The sequence below is a fragment of the Lates calcarifer genome, linkage group LG16_LG22 (genome assembly GCF_001640805.2).
Source record: "Lates calcarifer isolate ASB-BC8 linkage group LG16_LG22, TLL_Latcal_v3, whole genome shotgun sequence".
In the NCBI taxonomy this organism is placed as follows: Eukaryota; Metazoa; Chordata; class Actinopteri; family Centropomidae; genus Lates; species Lates calcarifer.
Window position 1 is genome coordinate 16,012,601 of NC_066848.1, and position 23,505 is coordinate 16,036,105.

General features: G+C 43.7%; 1 protein-coding gene across 2 annotated transcripts in view; it reads right to left on the minus strand.

Moving 5' to 3' along the window:
• The window catches only part of meis1b (Meis homeobox 1 b), an 80,246-nt gene extending 57,064 nt beyond the window's left edge, over window positions 1-23,182 (minus strand). The window contains exons 1-7 of one of the 2 annotated variants that reach the window (XM_018661497.2): window positions 22,437-23,182; window positions 20,380-20,600; window positions 19,044-19,185; window positions 18,649-18,699; window positions 18,020-18,070; window positions 16,558-16,704; window positions 7,028-7,139 (exon numbers count right to left, since the gene is read on the minus strand). In XM_018661497.2, coding sequence (XP_018517013.1) covers window positions 7,028-7,139; window positions 16,558-16,704; window positions 18,020-18,070; window positions 18,649-18,699; window positions 19,044-19,185; window positions 20,380-20,600; window positions 22,437-22,448 — 736 coding nt within the window. In that variant the 5' untranslated portion in view covers window positions 22,449-23,182. Of the gene's footprint in view, window positions 1-7,027; window positions 7,140-16,557; window positions 16,705-18,019; window positions 18,071-18,648; window positions 18,700-19,043; window positions 19,186-20,379; window positions 20,601-21,815; window positions 22,327-22,436 lie in introns of those variants that run through there. The other variant, XM_018661498.2, reaches the window with a different exon arrangement.
• Window positions 23,183-23,505: the final 323 nt, after the last annotated feature.

A 23,505-nucleotide genomic window follows, 5' to 3' on the forward strand; every position in this document is an offset into this window, starting at 1 on the left:
GCCGCTGCGATAGAGCGGGGTCGTAAAGATCTCAGTGAATCTGAGAGAGGGAGGTCGTGATTGGACATTGAAAGGCCAAACAAGTCTTTTCCCAGGTAACCACAGATAATAATGTTTGAGATGCAGTAAATCCAGTTGAGGTTGAATAAACACTGCTACTGGCAACGCTGCGGGATATTTTCTCAAGGTGTTTTGAGACACATTCACACTTTATGCCTTTCAAATATTAATTTTCATAAACAGCATATGAACACAAAGTTAGGATTTATGCTCTTGTGAACCTGCGTGATGATCTTAAAACTCTTTTTCATACACATGGACACATGCCTTACACATACTTTAACTCCCTAAGGGACACAAAGTGAGCATAAGGTGGACCAGCCACAACTCTTTCACCTCTGAACTGGCAGAAAAGATATTGCTGTTTACCTCAATAGACTCCCAAACAACAGCAGCACTTAACACATTCATCAGGGATAACTGTTCGGTCTCTCTCTCTTTTCCCACTGCTCCAGTCAGCATCAAAATTCTTTCACAGCATTCACCCTGAGAATCTCTTATCTTACTCTCTCATTTTGCTGTTTTCTTCTGTCTTTTTCTTTCACTTTTTCCCATGTTCAGGTTCTGAGGAAATCAAAGAGAGAATCATGTTTGTGTCTGCCAGCTACTGTACTGACACACACCTCGTGTAATACACACTGCAGACTAATCAAGGGAGCCACATACCTTTTATCTACCCACAGAGCCTCGTATTTAAACAGATTACCGGGAAAGCTGGACACCAGTAAGACAATTACTGGACTCAGGATCTCCTCAATAATGTCTAGACAACGTCTAGACAACCTACACACAAAACTAAGCACTGCTTTTCTCTATATTTTTATTTCGAGATTTATGCATTTTGAAATTATTTGCACAAATTCATGCTTCTGACAAATTATTATTGACTTTTGATATTAGTTTCTGGTTACGCTATAATCACTAGCTAAAAATTTAAATTTAAAATGACAACACTTAATGTAAGTGCAAGAATTTTTAAACTGCTTGCTGTCAAATTTATATTCTCAAAGTTGTCACTGCATGTGTGCCAACGCAACCAATACACCAATACTTAACTTACTTACTTATCAAAGTGCCTCTAATTCTCTAAACATTCTCTCAAATTTTCAAGAGCACTGGCTACTGGGAGAGAAAAGCAAGTCAGGGAGGGCAATACACATACCACACAGACACACACAGTTCTCTCTTCCAGTCTACTGGACAATCGGACCAATTAATCGGTGACTTTGAGGGGGCCACGTGAAGCCGTGTGATTGGATGAGCTGGATCTAGCTGCTGATTGCCTGGCACCCCTGTCCGTGTCCCCATTTACCCGCCTCGGCCCTGGAGTCCGGCCAATGAGATGACAGAAAGCAACAGCTCCTCTGTGGCCTGACCTTGTTGGAGGGTACAGAGGTCGCAGGCTGGATGAATGGATGGATGGACAGATGAATGGATGACAACATCAAGAATATTCCAGCCTGATCGATGGGGATCCACAGCTAGTGGAGATTATATACGGTGATTCAGGACGGATGGGGTGAAGCTGTATCAAACTGGGAAAGCTGACTTTCCAAATGTTTTTTAGGGGCCACATCCTGAAGAACAAGGAGGCCAAGAGTCGCATCCTCCATCAAGACGATCCCAACTAGGATTTGGACTAGCAACCACTTGGGCAAAGGTTTCTTTCTCCAGCCATTACAGTCCCACCCATGTTATCAATTAAAGGATACGTCACATAATATTCATGATCTAATTTGACTGTGTCTTCCATATTTTACAGGGATCTATTCATTCAGTCATTTGTTCAAACCTCAAAGTCAAATTCACTCTAATTAACAAGTCCAAGTATGTGGGCAATTTCAATAGTACTTACTAGATTTGGGCAAACTTGTACACAGTTTAGGTCTGTCAAATGGCAAATATTGGCATACATTTTGGGTTGTGCACTGCTCCAATTACACCAGCCAAAGAAAAAAAACAAAAAACCCTCAGAGGTAGATATCAGACCAACAACCAGAAATCTCAGGCCAGTACTCAGACACCAGAAATGTATGCAGACACTAACACATAGCCTTACAGGGAGCTATTTGTCTTGGCGCAGCACACTACTCTTTACAAACCGTCTGGGTAATTGGTGATACATATCTAATATCGCCAGTCATCGCCTCACTCCCTGGATGTTTCTGACAAGCAGAGAGGGAAACCCTGTAGCTTTCAAAAACAGAGCAAACCCTCTGCTCCGCTCCTCTGCTCAACTCGCATCCACATCGCTGCAGCTGCCTGATTCAGTGCCTGAATGTTTTTCTGTTTCCCTCGCACGCCATGTCCTTGGAGAAGCCAAGGGATGTCCTTACAAATTCACACAGGCAAAGAGGAGCACTTTATACTGGGAGAAAAAGAGAAGGCCCGCTCATGTCCGTGAGGGACCCCCCTCCATCGCATGCATATATGATCTGTTAGCTTTTCCTCTGCCCTTCGAGCCTTACTCTTCACAGAAAGGCATGATCCAAGGCACAAGAGCTACAATGAGGCTTCTCCAGAGGGCTTCTGGGTATTAAACAAAGGGGCCTGTTGGTAGGAACTAGCTAGCAAACAGCTGGGCTAATAGAGTGGGACTAATTAACTACAGGGCCGCTCTCCGACTCTCCCTGTCGAAGCTTGCTGGATGTTTACAAAGATCTCCCAGAGAAAGGGAGGAGAAAAATAAGAGGCTTTCTTCTTTGTCTGCTCTTTAGGGAGAGAGGAGACACCCAGGACAGATTTTAATGACATGTGTGAAGCAAATGTGATCCTCCCTCCATTTTTTTTGAACTGCCAATGGAATTTAGTGCTGAAAAATACCATCGCCATTGTGGTCAAAGCATAAACAACATAACTAAGAGCTCAGCAAGTGAGCATTGTCACCACATGTAAAAATAAAAAAGTCTTTTTTGGGGGGGGGCTGCGCACATTGTCACCGGGACACACAGCACTGCAAAACATCTTCTGATGAATAGAAGGTCCATGAGTTATCATTTAATATCACATTATCAATTATGTTGCTTCAGAAAGAGTATCCTCTCATGCAGTCGTGCTCCACAAAATGCACACACAGACCTCTGATCTTACGTAATGCGGAGACCTCCTCCTGCAGCTCTTGTATTTGAGAGTGTGAGTGCTACATTTCCGGGTAGAGATGGGGATTTTTATACCAGTGGGCAGTGAACCATTCAGAGAAGAGGGCAGAGCAGAGCATGTGTTTGTCTCAGAAATAGCCTCAGAATAAAGCCTGAGCAAGAGAGAGAGACAGAGAGAGAGGACCGGAGTTCACTAGTTAAAGGGCCTCGACCATCCAGCATCCTTCCTCTGAGCTGTTTCGCTCTGCTGGAGGGGCAGGATGGAGGGAGGAACAGGGTCGAATGTGGAGTGGACGATAGAGAGACAAACGAGGAGGAATTAGAGAAAGAGATTGAGCGCAAGAGGGGGTGTAGAAAGTGCAAGAGCATGGACTGAAAGGCTGAGGAGCAGGAGTAAAGGGGGTGGATTTTATGGATGGATGAGAGGAAGGAGGAGAGAGAAAGATGGCGATTAGCTGTGCAGGTCTACAGGCAGAGGGGAAGAAAATGAAGAAAGTGTAAGAGACAGACAGAGGGAAAGGTCAGTGTGAAAGCAATCTGTTAAAGGTAGAGGAGAGAAAGAGGGAGGGGAAAATAAGATTAGAAATTACAGAGAAACATGAAGAAAAGGAAATAACAAAAGAGGCAAGAGACAGAAAGAGAGCAGGAGGGAAAGATGAGAAGGAAGACGAAAATTTTGATGAGAAAGGGAGACTGTGAAGGTAAAAGTAAAAGGAAAGAGAGTGAGAGATGGATTAAGAAAAGGGGAAGAGCAAAAAAGAATGAGAAAGGAACAGCAAGAGGAGATGAGGGGAAAAGATGACAAGATAAAAAGGGGAAAAACAGAGATGTGAAAAATGGAAGGGAGACAGATGGGGGAGAAGGAGAGTGTGAAAGGAACAAAGAGAGGTGAGAGAAAGGGAGAGAAGAAGGATAAACAAAGGTAGTGTTTTAGAGCGAGTGGGAGGCATGGAAGAAAAAAGGGGGAGGAGAGAGAGAAAAGCACTGGGATACACAAGGAGAGAGAAACCGACTGAGAGCAAAATGAAAGAGAGAGAGACGTGAGAGTAGGTGGGAGACAAGGGAAAACTGGAGAAGAGAGGGAGGATGCAAAGATGAAAGAGCACGAGAGAGAGAGGGAGGAGAGACAGCGGGGTGAAGCTGTCGGGGAGAGAGCGAGCAAAGTGCCAAACAGATAAATAACCAGCTTACTGGGATTACCAAGTGACTGACACACAATTTGCCAGAGCCAATATGACGTGGCAGTGATAGCGCTTAACCCATATAAACCTGAAACCAGTCCAAGATGTCCTCCGGTATTTACTGTTGTCACTGTGTCCTGATGCTCCACACTGTGTGTGTGTGTGTGTGTGTGTGTGTGTGTGTGTGTGTGTGTGTGTGTGTGTGTGTCCAAATGAACACCACATAAACAAAGCAATCTCTCACATACATACGCACATTTGCACCGGCCGACATCAGGGTATCTGCAGGCTGCATAAAGACACTGACAGAGCTGTTAAGTGCTAGTGCTGGATTTAAAGCACATGTAAAAGCCAGAATTAACAAGCACACACAACATGTCCTAAAGTATGTGGACACCTGAACATTATATCTATATGTGATTTGGTAAAAATATCATTCCATTCCTGAATACATGCTTGTGGCAATGAAACAGAAAAAAATTAAGACTTAAACGGACTGATTATAGGTAGTTTTACAACTCTTAAAGTCACCTAATTTAGCTGACACAGCTCAGGACCCACAGATACCCCAATACCTACATCCACAAATCCTGTTTGGCTCCTAACTCTCCTGTAACACTTGGACAAATCAAAGCACCTCATTCATTAAGCTGACAGACACCAACACACGTACCATGCAGAATGTGCACATACATACACACACACTACCCCACATTTTACCCTCTAATGAACTTCAACAACAAACAAAACCCTACAATAGCCAGGGAGAGTCGGAGGGAGAAAAGAGAGATATGAGGAGATAGATAGAGAGAGAGAGAGAGAAATGATGATGAGAGAGAGAGAGAGAGAGATGGAGAGAGCGAGAAGAGGCGGGTCAACATAAGGAGTGGGCCTATAATTGGAAAGATGTGAAAAATGAAGTGTCAGTTTGGTCAATAGAGGGCAAAGGTCAGAGAAGCAGGAGCCCAAACTCGGCACAGAGCACACTCATTAGAGCGACCAATCAGATCTTGCCTGGCTGCCCCAGACCATTAGTCATCAAAGGTAGAAGCGTGCACACATACATACACACACAGACAAACACACACACACAATATCGCTTTGTCTTCCCCTGTTTCAGTGTGATTTCACTTTTTTTTGTGAGTCTGCTCTCCTCTTCCACATCATCTTTCTATCTTTTATTTTTATCTAAACTCATGTCTCACCTTTCAGTCCCTCAGCTCCTTTGTCAAGCATATGTGAAGAGTGAGAAAGAAGAACAAACAGTATGTGAGAGAGAGAGAGAGAGAGAGAATGTGTGTGAAAGACACAGAAAGGGAGAGGATGAGACAGAGTGCGAGACAGACAGAGAGACAAAGAGACAGAGAGTGTGTGTGTTGACTATATAAATGGCTGCTCGTTGGAGTGGAAGGCATGGCGGCGTTCTCTGCTCCCACCCAGGCTCTGCCTCCTGGCACTGGCAACCCTGCAAACTGCTCGCCTTGACATCGCCTTCAATAATATATGAAGTTGCTTTTTTGCCTACAGTTTGTTTGCAACGCCCCACCACCACCACCAACCCATTCTCCAACTGCTGCCTCTCTATCTCTCTCGGTCTCTCTGCCTCTCTTTGACACAAATGCACGCACGTGCACACACACAAACTCACACACACATACACACATAAACATATACAACAAGCCTCAACAGAGCTGTCTGGTCAAAGAGAGAGTGTAGAATAACGTATTACATTAAATTTGAGGCTCAACACATTTCACACATCATTGAATAAAGAAATAAGTTAATTATAATCAAATTCTATGCACATTTAAAATTCTGTGATTCTTCTTCAGAGAATTTTAGTCTCAAATTGGTTCAAGTGCATAATTTGTCAGAGGAAAACAACCTGTTGTACGCTCCAAAGCCATTGCTTCTTGATAAGACATGTGACTAATCATCAGTGTCAGAAAAAACTTCCTCAACCTGTCAGCTTTTCACATAGTGTAAGAAAGAAAAAAAAAAACACACCCTTTCCTTTAGCTATGCATTTAGAAATATTCTTTGAGGAATCTGGACTAAAGTGCCTGAATTTCCTTAAACAAGTGCATGCAATCCTTCAAATAGAATTAAAATATGAAAAACACCATCACTGCCTTACGGTGGTTTTCATATGATAACATCAAAATATTCCTGAAACCTCAATTCTAAATAATTGAGGCAAAAAACATCATGAACTGTGCAGATATGTTACAAGCAGGAGCACACAAACACAGCCAGATATGCTCAGATGTAAAGCTAACTGCATGATAAAGGACTTAAGCATGAAACAAACAATTTCACCAGGAAGACTATAAAGTGCCCTCTAGGCCCTGGTAAAGCCATCTACCACACCATGTCCAATACATCCCTGAAAAAGACAGAGAACCCCTACCAGGTCCAGAGGCAATCCTTTATGTCTGACCGTGACCTCTGACCTCTCTGTGAGTTATTAGCAGCAACTGTGAGCTGTTGCAATAACTGAATATGCCTTCCAAACATCACCTGACTGCATAATGAAGTTTCCCATGTGTATATTTGATGTATGGTGTATCATATAATCTAGCTGATGTACTAAACTCAGCATTTTGGTCTACATTTACACTGTCCTCTGACCCCCTTTTCTGTCTTCCAACTGATAAATATGAAGAAGATGCAGGCAAAGAAACTTACCCTGTTCGCTGCTGTTGTCGCCGCTGTGTGATGTGTGTCCGCCACTGGACGGTCCCGGTGTTCCTCCAGAGCGTGTGGACGCTGTGTCGTCATGATCTCTGTTCCAGGACGTCTGTTGTACAGAGAGAGAGAGAGAGAGGTCAGAGGTCAGTCAGTTGATCTAACATCAGCTCCTTGTTTTTCTCTTAGATCATTACTTGTGTTGGTTTTATTTGTTTTTTTAATAGTGCATGTTTTATTATCTTCTTTTGAAATTTTCTGTCTACATATACTGCACAGTATGTGGAAGAAAGCCCACACACAAAAAACACAAACTCACACTCCAAACAAAATTCATAATTTGCCAGCTCTCGACCCAGTCACGCAGCGCGTGTGTAAGAGCCCCCGCAACAATCGTATGGAACGAGGATTATTGGGGCTCGATGAGGAGAAAGGCCCAGACGAATAGCAAGCGAACATGTTGTATTAGTTCCCAGCTTTCTGAGGCATGCAATCCACGGCTGCCTCCATTTGGCTCAAACCACTAGCAGATGAAAATACAAAACAGCTACAACTTAAGATAGGCCGCCACGAGTGCCAGGGAGTGATGTCATCTAAGCAGAGCAGACCAGAGACAGAGGGAGAGAGAGGTAAATAACTGAAAGTATTGCTACATAAGTATAAATACTCAGTTTTGTCCAAAAATGAAACCAAAAAAAAGGATGACCAATCCTTCTAATGTAGATTTAAATTTCGTTTTCCGAAGCAGAGCCAAGACAGAGACATAACCAAATAAGCTGAAGTTTTCTCACAGTCTTTTCTCAAACTAAATATGAGACAAAAATATTGCATTAGCAACCAAACTGACTCTGACTTAAAACTTTATACAGACAAATGAAAGCACTGTATTACCACAGAGTGGGAGTCCATTCCTTTCTCTTTGACTTTTGACAAAAATGACAGATGACCAACTTAACTCATGTTTAACTGAGACTAGTTATAGTAGTTTGTGTCCTCAAACACAAGCAGCTGACTAGACGAGAGAGACTCAGGAGACTTGGGTTTATATATAGTAAGCTCTCTCTGTGTGTGTGTGTGTGTGTGTGTGTGTGTGTGAGTAAAGGACAGTCTTAGGCCAGATGAGTGTCAGCTGCACAACGGACAGTAGGGAGCAAATGGTCCACACAGGACTATAAAAGGAAGACACACGCCTGCACACACGCGCACACACAAACACACAATCACACCAGATAGAGTATATACACAACAAATAATTTTCAGACACATAGACAGGCAGACATCAAATACAAAATATAAACACAGATATAACAATATCAAGATCCCTGAAACACATACACATCTACAGATTCAGCGCTCACATATATGCACACACACACACACATTCAAATCACACTCTGTCCCATATGAAGCTGCTACATAATTTTGAAACTAAACCAGATGTTACCTCTTATCTCTCAGAGCCTCAGAAAAACAACATTAGCGCTGAGGACAGGAGAGAAAAGAGACTTCAAAATAGAAGGAAATGGAATCCCATGTCTTATCACACACAGCTAGCTATCACAAACAAACACACAACAAACAAAACATACGCACACCAACACTTGCTGGAGCCTCCTCTACCGCCCGCGTGAGCCTATCTTTGCTCTGTCAAATCAAATGAAGCAAATATCAAGGGGGCAATGTGGTGTTTGCATCACGCTTTTAGGGCTACGTGACGAAATGAGCGATAGAAACCCACATGGAAGAGGAGAGGAAGGAGAGGAGAGAAACACACTGGGGAACAACTGGTTTCAATTGGGATACTATGAGTAGCGCTACCTCTGCGAGGAGGATTTGGAGCTGAGTTTAGAGTTCTAAAAAAAAAGTAGGCATTAATTCATGACACCGGGTTTGCTTTTAACAAAATGCAGAGGGAATAAAATAACAGAAAAGAATATAGAAGTCAGCAAATTCAACACATTTGGGGTCTATTAGAGCCCATTTGATGTTCCTGGGCTATGAAATTATAATCCAGTGCTTACATGGACGATATAATCGTTGTTTTCCAAATTAGGCTTTGAGGCTTTGCAATAAAGAGGAAACTCACTGCACAAAGGCATGACTAGGATGGTGATTGGGTAGATAAATGTTGATTTTAACAGGGATAAGATACCGAGGGTCTTTTTTTCCACCTCTTACAAATTCTTTTTTGCTGACCATAGAACACTGAAAAATGAAACACCCGTGCATGACTGAGTAACTCCAGAGAACATCAGAAGTGAGGTAATCCAGACCACATGCTCAGCACGCAAACAGTTAACACTGGCTTTTGCCAGCTCCTCCAAAAGTGCAGCTTTTAAAAATGAGCAGAACTTGTTTATTCAGAGCTCTGTGAAAAAGAATAGCGCAGTACCCCGGGGACGTCGAACGGCAAGTATGAAAAAACCCAAGAGCCTCAGCCTTGCAAAGAGGATGTGTTTTTTTCCCATTTTCTTTTTGTTTTAATTCTTTAACAAATTCCACTTGAAAATATAATTAGAAAGTGGAGGGGGAAATGGCAAACTACTGCATTAGCTGTAATTGAACAAAAGAGCGCTTTGCCTGCTGGGAGGTGGCCACTGAGGCCCCATGGGAAAGGGGGCGGTGCTGAGACAGGGCCTGGTGGCATCTCCGCAGGGACACTGAGTTTATTTATAATCACAGGCCACCCTTGGACAGAACAGGCCTAGCACTGATCTAACATGCAATTAATACACACACAGCTGAGGTAACCAATACACATACACATACACACACACACACACACACACACACACAAGCATACCAGTACACACAGGTCAAACAGCATTTGCACACACACCCATGTACAAATACATTAAAACACTTTTTCTGGCCACTCAGCTTGTACACACACCCACACACACAAATACTTTTCATCTACCTTACGCAAATATCAAAGCACCACCATACTCACAGCCCCTATTTAACAAAAGCACACACCTTGACCACAAGACACACAGCGACAAAAGAACACACACCCTGTGCTAACACGACTACAACACACAATGGAGAAGTCCACCTTTAAAATGTGGGATATGTAAATCCACAAGATGAACAGATGCATAAACAGAAAGCTTGAGGAAACAGAGAGAAAGAGAGAGCTGTCCCTCTGCATACATAGTGCACACTTGAGTTATTCTGTCCCCTTAATGAGCCGCTAAGGTCTCTCTCCCTCTCACTCTCTCTCCCTCTCTCCCTCTCTCTCGCTCTCTCCTGTGCAGGATGTAGATTAATTCAAAGCTTAATTGTTTAGTAAATTCAATTTTCCACATTCTATTCTGCCTAGCTTTAGCTAAAGTTCTTAAATCTGCCGCGCCAAGCCGAGGGAACCCTGTTTGTGAGCCATGCATACCTTTTTTTTCTTTTCTTTTTTTTTTCATTACCATTTTTCTTCCCTCCACCACCCTAATTCACCATGAAAAGATTTTCCTTGCTGGAAATTCTGATTCCGCTATGATCGGTGAGGCATTCCAATCCAATGCATTCTCATTGTGCCGCGTCTAAGATGCAAGGGGGGCTTCCCTTTCTCGCTGTGCCAGGCCCCATATCATACAAGCGCTCATGCAAGAAATGTTGCCTTGCCAATTCATTTGCAATAATAAAGAAAATGGTTAAGGTTGTTGTGCTTTGCCCCCACCCTCTCTTCTTTCCTCACTCTGAAATATCTTTTGTGATGATATGGATATTTACTCTTCGCTCCGTGCCAGCAAGCGTGCGGGAATAATCATATGTGCATACTTAACGGCACAGACATAAATATCCAAATAACCCCCCACACATACACTCTTCAGTGGTGGTACATCTGAATCAAAGATGACAGTTGGGCTACTCCATCCCCCAGAATGCTTTGGTGCATCTGTTCTCCGCGGTTGTTTTCTTTAACACCATTTTTGACCTTTGCAACAGCGCTGCTTCCTCAAGTTGAAATCGGCGAGAATGCCATGTGTTGCAGCAGCGAGATGGCCTGCAATAACTCTGGACACATTCTCCCACTCAACTGAACGCTGGTTGAGGGGGGTAGGGGGGCTGTTAGTGAAAGGGACTGAAAGGCCAGCTATTGTAAACTCTTGTTTACTTTGCTTTCCACTGTGACTAGATAAAGCAGGATCTGCCTCTCTGATAACCGGCCAGGCAAACGCTTACCCAACTACCTCTGCTTTCTCTGCCCTCTCCACCCCTCTCCTCCCCTCGCTGCAATATTAGTACTTCCAAAATGAAAAGGGGGGCTGATAATGGTATGCATGGTGCAAAAAAAAAAAAAGAAAAAGAAAAGCTAAAGACCCCCACCCTCCCATTCTGTTCTGCACTCCCATTCCTCGCTAACTCTTCACAATAGACAAAGAAAGAAGAAATAACCTTATAATTGCTGAAGGGGGTGAGAGAGAAAACTGGATTTGGTCTCTTGAGTAAGTAAAGTATGCTACACTGAATAGCCGTCAGGTACTCTTCAATCGGCTTTTTAAAACCGGTGGGTTAACCTCATAGAGACAACCAAAGATAATTACATGTTTGAGATAATTACCAAAGCTTTCAAAGTCCATTTAGATGACACTCACGGAAACTGACAAACTGATTTTCTTTCTCTGTGGCCTCCTCCACTTCAGCTCTCACTATAGACTCCTTGTTTACTCTGTGTGAGCTGAAATCCAAACAAAAACATTAACTAAGTGCCCTCCCCTCCGCACTATCTAACCCCAAACAGAACATATTCCTTTTTTCCCCACCAGTTGTGAATGAAAAGGCAGGCATAATTTCTTAATGACATGTTTTGCTGAGGTTTCTTCGTTAGCCTAGCCTAGCTTGACTTATAGCCGCGGCGCTGGGATGTTCTCTGTGGATTCCTTGGAGACGGGCTGTTTGTGACGGTGGCCATTGTCAGAGGCTTGCAGGGGGTTAAGGGGGAGAGGAACTTTCCATTAGCTAAGTACACATGTGTTAAGCCAGGTTATTGTTTACTTAGCCAAAGAAACCACAGCAGGCCTCGGGGACAGACATGGCCGCCCATCATAAGTAACACGAGACACTAGCCAAGAACTTTATTTGCAATTGGGATCTTGTGGCTATCACAACAGAGTATCTGTGACACAGTGCGGCTCCACTAAGCACTAGTTTCCAGCAATAATGCATGATTTAAAAACAACTAATAAATCAACCAAAAGAATCCAAAACCTAGTACAAAAAACAAACATGCTGTGGATGTCTGAAAATATATGAAGGCATATAAGAGGCTCCCGACGTTCCTATTCTTTGAAGTCACTCTGGCCTTGATTTGCTTAATCAGAATCACCCCTACTTGCTATTCCACCACAATAATGAAGAGGCTAAGAAACACACAAGTCACGTGGTCGCCTCTTTGTATCACTTGTTGAATCCTTAACAGCCGCCCCACATTCACTCCCCAATGGAAAAAAAGGGGGGAGTTCAGCAGAGGGGAGAGAGGAGGGGGTGCAGAGGAGGGAGGGGGCCAGTGGGGGTCAAACCTCTCCTCTATTCAACTACAAAAGCCGCTATTACCAACAATCACCACGACGATTCAAAAGTTTGTATTAGGAACAGCAGTGTGCCACTGTAGGAGAGAGAGGGAAAGAAAAAGAGAGAGAGAGAGAGAGAGAGGGAGAGAGAGAGTGTGTGTGTGTGTGTGTGTGTGTGTGTGTGTGTGTGTGTGTGTGTGTGTGTGTGAGCGCCTGTAAAGTCGGGTGTAACTCGATCCATACTTCAACGAGAAGCGGATAGATTAGCGATAGCGGTGTACTGATTAGGGAAAATAGTGGCTGACCCCAGCGGTCAGGGTTTCCATTGAGTTACGAAAGGAAGGGGAGGGGGGGCAGGGGTCACTCTTTGACCGCCAGAGTTACCTAAACCAACACTGCTGGGTCTCACTGACCTGGAAACCAGCACTTGTATGGCATAACAGTGCCAATTGTTGGGAAAAGATATGGCGATAGCGCTATCAAGAGTAAATTCTTACACAGTGACCACAACACTAATCTCACACAAGCAGGGTTTGTTTAGGAAAGATAGCGTGGGACATAAGGAAAGAAAAAAAGGAAGGGATCCCAAATGTATAGTTGTTATTTCAGATTGTAGGCTATATCACATTCTTTTTACATGATTTCAACAGCAAAAAAATTTTAAAAAAATCCTGCTCTGGAAATGTAAGTTCCACAAAGCCTCTGTAATATAAAAAATACCTCTCCACTGAATTAACTCAACAGATCAACTGCTGAGCATTCATAATCATTTAAGGCCATCTCTCATCCACAAAAAGTCAGGCGCAGAATATTTTTAAGGGAATTTTCAATTATTTCCAGTCCCATTTCAGCCTGCATGGCTCAATCAGGGAGAGGAGCTCTTGAGACTTGGAGTGAGTCCTCAGCACTATTAGTAGTGTTCTGCTCTACAGTGGAGAGCCTGGGCCCTCCGAGTTCATTAGCAAATTGCCGTGCCCCTCCCCTTGCTCTCTGTGCAATTAAAGGCAACTGTGCAAATCACACACAACAGCGTGGTAATACCTCCCTGCTTCTTTAGGCTGGGGTGAACATGTGTGCCAGGGAAATAGGGATGGCAATCAGCAGAGCAACTGCCACCACACAACAAGAGGACCGAGAGAGATGTTGCCACATTCAGTGTGGACGCAAGCCTTCCCACATTAATGGCCTCTGCAAAATTCATTCAGAGTAATAGAATTTCATTGCGGCTTTTGTTTATATACAGCTGATCTCAGAGCAGAATGTATATGCCTAATGGGGCAGCTGAAAATGTGCTTCTCAAATGAAGAAATGAGGCAAACGTGGTGGGAAGCTCTCCAGGGAGCGGCAGTGAAAGGGTTAAGAAAGTCCAACTGGTGCTAACCAGTCACTCCACTCACATAGCACCTGAGGGGGGTGCTGCATTTATCAGGCCAGTCTGAACACAGACATGCACACACAGTGGCGCACAAGCAAACACACAGACATACACATATATGCATGCACTTGTAGACAGATGCATGCACACAGCTTGTGCACACTTACACACACAACTACGGAGAAAGACACACACAAACCCAGGAGGGTGAGCCCAAACTGGCTGGGCTGCATTCACAAGCCAGCGCAGAGCCTCTCTGACTTTTTCACCTCTCAGCTATGCTCTGCTTTCTTTTGAAAGGGGCGCTCAGCGTCCCTCCATACTCGCCTGCATAGGCAGACTAAGAAAACAATGTAAAGACATGTAAAGAATATTCAGAAAATTACTGTTATGACGCAAGGGTGCATAATGCAGCAAAGAAAGTCAGCATTGTTGGATTGTTGAGTTTAATAAATTCAAAGTATTTTTTTTCCTCTGACATTTTTTTCTCCTCTGCTACAGTCGCCTCACTGGAATAAATTGCTTTATGAATAAATGAGCCTGCTTTCTCCGTCTTGTTAACATTGTTCTTTTGTGCAAATTCTCAGCATTTTTTTTCCAGTCCACTTCAACTTTATGCCCGAGGGCATATATTAAAAATACATATGGAAAGAGATAATGCACACACAACGCAAATTCGTTAAGGATGTCACTGCCTAACAACTGCAGATAAGATGTCTCACAAAAATAGCCCACAAAATTCAAAAAATATATATTCAGCCACAAGTAAGTCATGAAGTGCAGTGCCATTAGATTGACAATATAAGTATTCAGCAGTGAGAGGCATGCACCCTCTCCCTGTTTGGATATGCCCATTTACACACAGCCTGCTGCTGTGGACAGCCTCCATGTTATCGTACTGGAACATCAGCCCATCCCTCAATATTACACATCTGTCAAAAAGTTTTCCCTGCATTTTAATGCAAACTATGCCTGTAGGCTAGGTCATTTATATTATTCTGTCTGGGTAAACATAAGCTTATGTGGTTTAGTCCTGAATTGGCTATATGTAGGGACCATTATTATATTAAATTAGGCCATGTCTTCATCTTACAGTCAATTAAAGACCCGCATCAGTGCCCCAAGCACAACATAATTTTCCTCATATACCTAGAAACCCAAGGGTTTAACATACTCTATTTCCATATCTATATACCATAAGGCTTCATTCCATGTCCTGACCTGTCTATAAAAAAAACTTCTGACAACTGAATCCCCGAGAGAATACAACAAGCCGTTCAAAGAGACACTTAAATGCACAAGTGGCGTCTGTGTTATTTAATTCTGTTTCTGGATTAAATGAAGTATTATCTTCCGGGTGATCTTTTTCATTTCCATAATCAGACATAAGGGCCAGGGATAGAGGAGAGAGAGGAGTGCATGCGCGGCGGTGGTAAGGGTTGGGGCTGGGGGGTGGTGGTGTCCCAGTCGGGCCCCCAGTCCGCTCCCAGTCCAGCCATTGAGCCCAGAACATAAAAGCCGTTCTCTCTCTCCACTCAGACCAGCCACTCAACCATATGGAAGTCCGCGGATTTAAATTATTTAGCCTAATCGCTTCATTACTTTTTATGTCGGACTATCCAACTAATCCCTTTAATTTGGACACTTGATTTTTTCCCCCCTCATCGGTATCCATGGGTTATAGCCGCTACTTCCCTAAACCATTCCTTAAAACTCTGGGATAGTTTATAACTTACTGAAACACGGTCTCATAGCCTGCAACCCTGTCTCCTGCACAAATGACTCGAGCTATTAATGGCCGAAAATCCAGATTTGCATAATTCTAATCATCGGTTGCTGTTATCATTATTTAACGGCAGTGTGTGGACCATTAGGGTCATGCCTGCGCGCACACTACAATGTCCCCGGAGTGCCAACAGTCAGTGGAGCACATAATGAAGGCTGTGGTTATCTCTGATATCTGCACAAAGGGAAACACTCCCTAATCTACCTTTAATACCCGCTGCGTCTATAGCTTTCGAAAAAATAAACGCTCTTATTGGTGCTGAATCTGTGCGCTCTGAGCGAAATAAAGGAGGTGGGAGAGGAGGGGTCTCGATAAGCAATGTGCACTCATGTCTAAGGAAAAATACTGACAAGACGCGTAATGAACCGTGAACTTCACAGTGGAGGAACCAAGGCACCTAAACCATAGTCTGCAGCCCATCCTGCTGCTGCTGCTGCTGCTCTCTCCTGGGCTTCAACACAGAATAGGAGCTGATAACGTTTTTTGTTTCAAAAAAGAGATGGGGGGAAAATGGAGAGAGAGAGAGAGAGAGAGGCACTAAATTAAAATCGACATGAAACAGGTCAAGTTTATGGCGATGCTTTTTCGAGCTAATCTTCCCAGGTCGGTTCCGGGTTCAAGTCTTAATGGGCCAATAATAGCAACATTATTCAGAAAATTTTTCATTCCGATGGATGGAATGTAAAACGGCCCTAATCATATGCAAATAACAGCGCAGCGGAGTAGTGACCCAGAATAGGCGAATAACCAGCAGGGAGATCACACACACACACACACACACACACACACGCACACAAAGGGAGAGAGGAAGAGAGAGAGATAGAGAGGGAGGGAGAGAAAGAGAGAGAGAGAGATGTACCTGATCAAGGGCCACTGAAGATCTTGTGATTTCCTCGCTGTCTGATTTGGACCCGCCCTCTCTGTCGTCTATGACCAAGTCGATGGGCATCTTGCCTTTCAAGCAGCTGATGTACCGGTGACAGAAATTATCACACAGCTCGTGTACCTACAGGGGAGAAGGAGAGGAGGCAGAGGCGTCACACACTCGCCCCCTCAAAACAAAAAATAAAGGGAGGGGGGGCAGTGACATGTGCAACCACAACACCGCTCTAACTCACACACACACACGACAGCCTTTGACATGCAAAAAAAAAAAAAGCCCCGAAGGGTTTTTAGGAAAAACCTGACGATCGCAGCACAATTGTTGCTTCTAACATGTTTGAATATTTTAAGAGTTAACATGAAGCGATGAATGATCAGTGATAACATATTGTTGTTTCGGCACTGTGATAGATTATTAAATATGCTCAAAAACTAAAATTTGAAAAATGTATTATTTATTTGGTCCTTCAAAAAAGTTTTTAACACTGCTTCACTTGTGCTCAGAAATCATAAAAACTGAAATGAGATCACTTTGGGCTAAGGTGTGTCCAGTTGCGCCGTGCCGCGCAGTGGTGGCAGTGCGCTCCATCCGGACTCTGACAGTAACTTTATTTTTTTTTTCCCCTCTCTCTCCTCTCAAAATAGAGATATCGTCGAAAATTGACAGTGACAAGAGGGCTCAGGGGCTACAACGCACTCAACACCCGTGTTAAATTCATCATCGGTGCCCCGGGTAGTGGCCATTAGAGGAGGGTGACCCGCTTGACTGACATTTAAGGTAAACTGTTTAATTTCTGTCTACTTATTACATTATCACTGGCAGTGCAGCGCATCCCCACTGCACGCGGAGAACACAAATGTCAGCTGATTGGGTGGAAAAACAGAGAGACGCAATCCACCTTAAACTTTACCCACTGAGTTTTCTTCACGGCTGCACAGTGTACAGCTTTTATTTACAACCAGTGCTAGAGACTGCGAGATCTGTGAGGAGAAAAAACTGAAACTTTTAACAGCTTTTATAATGTTTCAGAATGTTAAAGTTTAGGGTTAAAGTTGACTGCAGAGACTACTGTAGTCCATCTGATACGGAGACAAATCAGAGTTTTACACCCACCACTCCTTCTATCCACAGATGGCTGCCTGGGGCCTTTTGCCCTCCACAAAGAATCGCTTCTAAAAAACCGCAAAGTTCGCCTATATGTTTCACCTTGCATGCAATTCCTGCCAGCATTAAACTTCATTAAAACATGCGGGGAGATTTGGGCACAGAGATATCCGTTCCAGTTGTAACAGCTTGCGTCGTGATTAAACGCGGAAGAGAAATGGCCCCATGATTGATTTTGACGCTAATTATAACCGACTAGCAAAAATACATTTATGCAAATACAACCCATAGGTCTGAAGTGGCACACTGGACAGAAATGGCGAGAGGATATTACCTTCTCCAGCTCCAGAAGATGAAATCGTAAAACTTGAATGGCTTGAATCATCTGAAAAATTAAAATAACAATAAAAAATGAGCTGCTCACATCTCTTGATATTAAACAGGCGCGTTTTTCTCAATACAAGTAACTGCAGACGAGGAAAATATTCATGTGAATGGATTTTATGTGGAACTGATATTAAACTTGGACGTTATTGCAATATGGAGAGCAGGCATACAGTACAGGCTGGTGCTGCAATAAGCCTCAGAGTCAGAGATCTATTAGCCACCAACTAGTCGTGAGGAAAACGTTATTCTCATATCACATTCAAAGCACCGAAGTGCACAAAGTGAGGAGGCAAGAATGGAATAACTTTCCAGGCAGAGTTCAAAGGTTTGTGACAGCTGTCAAACAGCGGCCCTTCATCTGCTGATACAACCGGGGGCCATCATGATATCAAACAGCCAAAAAAGAGGAACATCACCTCCAATCGTGCTTTTACATTTTCAGCGCCACATGGCTCTCTGACACATTATGTACAGCCCAGCCAATATACATGCAAACAACAGCTGCTACATTCAAAACTCTGAGAAAATATCAGCAATCTAATTTGTGACATGGGAAAAAAATATTATGCATCTTACCAGATTATCCAATTCTGGATTCGATGAAAATAAAGGCTTTTCTGCCCGAATCTAAAAGCAAAAACATTTTTCATAAATTCAGGAATATAAACTGTTATAAAGTAAATAATATATCACGTAAGATTAAATGTAACATGCGAGTATTGAAATAATGGCGTGTTAATTCTCACTTTACGCACAGCAAACACACTCTATGAAATTAAAACATTTGTACATAACTTTTTTTTATCATTATTGGTGGAAGTTATTTTATTTTTCTTTCAGAGCACATTTAACTTTACGCACAAAAGTCAGAGTTCCACGCTTTGTACGTGCAGGTAAGAGCTCAACCAGCCCGAGCATGCAGATTTTAAAAAAGGGGGAGGGGGGGGAGAAAAAAGTCAAACTCTCCTGACCTGTTTTGCAAACACTGCTATGTCTTCATTGAAAGATTCCGATGAACAGACGTCTCCTCCCGCCACCCCGGGCTCTCTGGGGGTGCAAGTCGCTAATTCACATTTCTCAAAAATCAGTGCAAGCAAGGGGAACAGGGGGTGCCTGGGAACACACACAATAGCAAATGTCACCAGAGAGAACAGCGCCGGGGTCATGACTACTCCAGGCTAGATTTAGCCAGCCATGCTACTCTTCAGCAACTCGCCCATGGGGACTACTGCTGCTGCTGCTGCTGCTGCTGCAGCCTATGCTATTATATTATGCAGAGGCTCGGAGAAGGGCTGCAAACAGCGGGCAGACTTCTGTGATTAAATCTAGGCGCGCCTAATAGCATAAAAGCTTTAGAGTCAGTCAAACAATTTCTTGCACAGGTCTCCGTTTGGATCACAGGCGTGCGTGTGTTTGGGAAAAATCCTCTGAAGTTGTGGGTGTCCGTAACGCACGCACGTTTGTGTATTATTTATTGTTGAAGTCATCAGAGTAAATATGTGCAGACTTGTGATACTTTTAAAGACAACACGGCCCCTAAAGTTGTATCATTATGGCGCGAGATGGTGAAACTGTTCAGCCAGCATGAAAACATAACGCCTGGAATTTTTAATTAACATCTGTAAAATAACTAATAACATGCATATGTGGCTTTTCCCTTTAACATTATATATTTGTAATTTGCTGAGGCCTGGCACATTACACACAATTAATTAAAATGATTAAAAGTGAGAAGGTAATTATTTTGCTCATAAATGGTGAAACGTAAAAAGAAAAGTTCAATTCTAAAATAAATAAAAATTCAAAAATGGGGCTTTGTCTCATTATTATTCTCAGGAGTCAAAATACATTTAGCAGTGAAACAGTAAACAGCAGGACATCCACGAGACAGCCTCCACAAGTTTCCTCTTTACTCCCCTAGTTGTTTGTTCAGTTGTTTACCCAGCAGAAACATGTGGTAAACATGACTGACGTTAAAAGCAGAAAATTCCAAACCGTGCAAAAAAAATTAAAGAACAACAAAAGCCCCGTGCAGCCACACTGTTTCTCAGCGCCTGTGCAGCAGTTTGGGGCTCCAGTGTTTTTGCTGAAACACTTCGCCGGGACACACGGCTGTCCCGAGCATTTAGTCGGTGTTTCTTTTTTCTTTTCTTTTCTTTTCTGTTACGGGACTGACTTTGCACCCACTAGCCCACCCCGGCTACCCCCCTCTCACCCACCCACCGCCCCTCTCCGGACCTGGATACACGCCTGCCTCCCTATGTCAGAGGGTGAGTCTCCCCCGCGAGACCGGAGGCTCGCACCTACCCGTATATAGCGTCTTTATCTCTCTTGAGAGCGTCGTTAACGGAGGAGCCCATGCTGGGAGGCATGGTGTTGGTGTGGGCGGTGTGCGGGTACTGGTGAGAGTGCAGCTGGGGCCCGTGGTTGAGGTGCACCGCCTGCATGGACCGGGCGCCGTGCGGGTCTCCGTACATGGTGGTCGGGATGCCCACCCCGTCCATCGCGTAGTGGGGCAAGTCTTCGTACTGCACACAACACAACACGCGGGGCCACAGTGAATACACATGCACAGGAATACATCAGACTCTGGTTCTAACTTTGCTACAAAACCACAAGTCAGCAAAATATTATAAAAGTTGTGTAAAGTTGGAAAAGTGAGACTTTAGGTCTTGATTTTCTTTTAAAACGGTAGAGTAAAAATCTGTCAACTGAGCGAAATAGTTTCATTAGTTTCCAAAACCAGTGGACATGTTTCAACATTTTCCTTAATTTAAAGTGGTTTCCTCATTCAAGTGCACTAAGCTGCATTTTTTTTTGTTTTCTTCCAAACTACTAATAACTTGTAAAACATGCAAAACGAGAGAAATAAATTCCCCTGAGTGGCTTCATTTTTATCGCTTTCAAGAAAACTGGTTTTACAGACTGAACTCGAGGTGACTTGTTAAGCAGGACAATATGTTTACAGTAGGACAACTGCAGCTCTTATTCTGAAGTGAAAACTAGTTTTGTTCTCAGCTTATTCACAGTGACCCTTGGAGCTCAGAGGAAAAATAAATATGAATTATTCAATATGTTCAAAATTACTGGGAGTACAAAATACTAAAACTACAGCAACATGGCTCAGTTGTTATTATTTTTTTATTATCAGTATCATTAAGCAGGCAGTAATTTGGTTTTAGAAGCCTAGGGTCCCGTGTTTTCACTGTGTACAACAACAAATGTCTTCAACTTGTTAATTGCAGTGTTGTCTAATTTTAAAGGCACATAATTGAACAGCTTGCTATTACCTACCAGGCATACTGTGGTTAGTGTATATGCAACAATAGCAAGTGAACGCGTGCTGTGTTTTTCAGACAAGCTTAAACCGGAGCTGAACGTTCAAACTTTTTTCACGTGTCAGTTTTGGCTTAAATAATATAGCGTGATCTTTACGCTGTTGTTGGTAGTTATTAAATACGCTGCTGGTGGTTTCTTAACACGCACAATTGTTGATTCGGGTCTGCAAAAGCTGGAATAAAATCTTTATTTGAAGTCTGCTTCTTTAACGGATTAAAAAAAGAGAGTTTGAATTATTGATAGTGCTCTCTGAAAGTGACGAACAAGTACCGGGGAAAGAGTAAAAACCATTATCACTTAAAGCTTGAGCGTTTCGACCCTAAAGGCAAAGAGGTGCAAACCCCAGCGTGGTGCAGCTCCGGTGCCAAACTAAAGCAGCTAAATGCGCCCAGTGTGTCCCCTACCATCTCTGCTTTTACACTGTTTACAATCCGCGTGAAGATCCAGCCGCTGTTCTGAAGCAGTCCCGGAGTGTATGAATCAAAGCGTTTGTCATCACCTCATTACTAAAAAAAAAAACTGCCTCACTGGCATTATGTTAATATTGCGCGTTTTAACGCACTTTACGGCGAAGCAGAGCTGACGGTGAAATTAAGTATGTTGTTTTTGTTATTCTCCTTTAAAAAAAAGCTTCGTGCGATCTGAAATCTTGACGGGAGCAGTCTGAGGAGAAATGTGGGGATTTGTTTTGCCTCTATGCCCTCCCCCATTTCGCTTCCAGTAACTGGCCTGTCATAACTAATCTAAAAAACATAGCCGATGTGAGATATGATCGCGCTTCCAATGTCCCTCGGTGGGCCGGTTTGTGGAGCAAACGAGTGCGGCCGTGCGTAATACCGTGCCAAAACGACGACAAACATGAAATTGTGTCTCCATGTGTCAGCGAGACGGGGCAGAAACTTTCGCCGCGAGAGTGTGTGTGTCCGCGCGGCTATGTGTGTCATTAAGCCACGTTACAGTGCAGGATTGCATTCAAGCACAGTAGACTTAGAGAAACTTTTTAAGGGGGGGATTGCCCTACGTACCCGTTGCGCCATAACCCTCCTCACTCCCTGGTCGTCCTTTCAGTTTAGATAAATCCCCTCTGAGGCCAGGGTGGAGACGAAATGAAGAAAGAAAATCCAAATAAATGGGAAGATGTTTCAGCCAAAATCCCGTATGCCTGAGTGTTTTTTTCTTTCCACGGAACGGTGAAGCCAGCCCCCGCTCTCTGCGCAAGTTTAGCCCAGGCGCGGTGAATAGGTCCTCGGCTTTATCCTCGGGGCAGCGGCGCCAGACTCCTTTTCCCAAAAACCAGGGTGAAAATAAAATAGCCCCTCAAACAGAACTGGCGACTCTCATGGCTTTTTGCCACTCCGCCTGTCAGTCAAAACGCGAGGGCTTGTCAAAAGTACCGGATGAATGATGGTCCGACGCGCGTCTCCACGGGATCGGCACCACCTAAATGTTAATGGTCACAATCACAGTTAAAAAATGAAGCAGCTCTCCTCTCGTTTTCTTTGATCACTCTCGGCTCCCGGCTTGATTTTCTTATGCAAAAGCGTCTAGAGGAGATCAAGAGGAGGTGGGGTGATAATTCTGGCTTAGGCTTTCTTAAAGGAGCCACGATCGATGCTGAGCGTGTGTGCGTATGTGTGTGCGTATGTGTGTGTGTGTATGTGTGGAGTGAGTGAGTGCGCGTGTATGCGTGAGCCGCCTGCCCGTTTGTGTACAATGGATGTGTGTGTTGAGCTGAGGAGGAGCGGAGGATCTGGACCAGACTGCTGAAACCCGGAAGTAGTGGTGGCCATAACAGGTCGCGTCTTACACAACGCACCGGGCTGCAGCAAGTCGTGCGGAGAGGAGGGGTGGGAGGGAGGACTCTGCGAGAGCCCAACCAGCCCGCACTGCGAGCTGGGAACAACACGGGGAATAAACACAGAATATCCACCTATGACTTCCAGCTTCACGTCTCATCTCTCATAAAAACTGACTTTATTCTTCTGCCTGGACTCGTTTGTAAGCACCGAGCACGTCTGAATTTCGGGGAGGTCGACGCCTTCAGCATCTACTTCTCTGCTTGTAAACAGTTTATTGTTACGACATATTGAACCT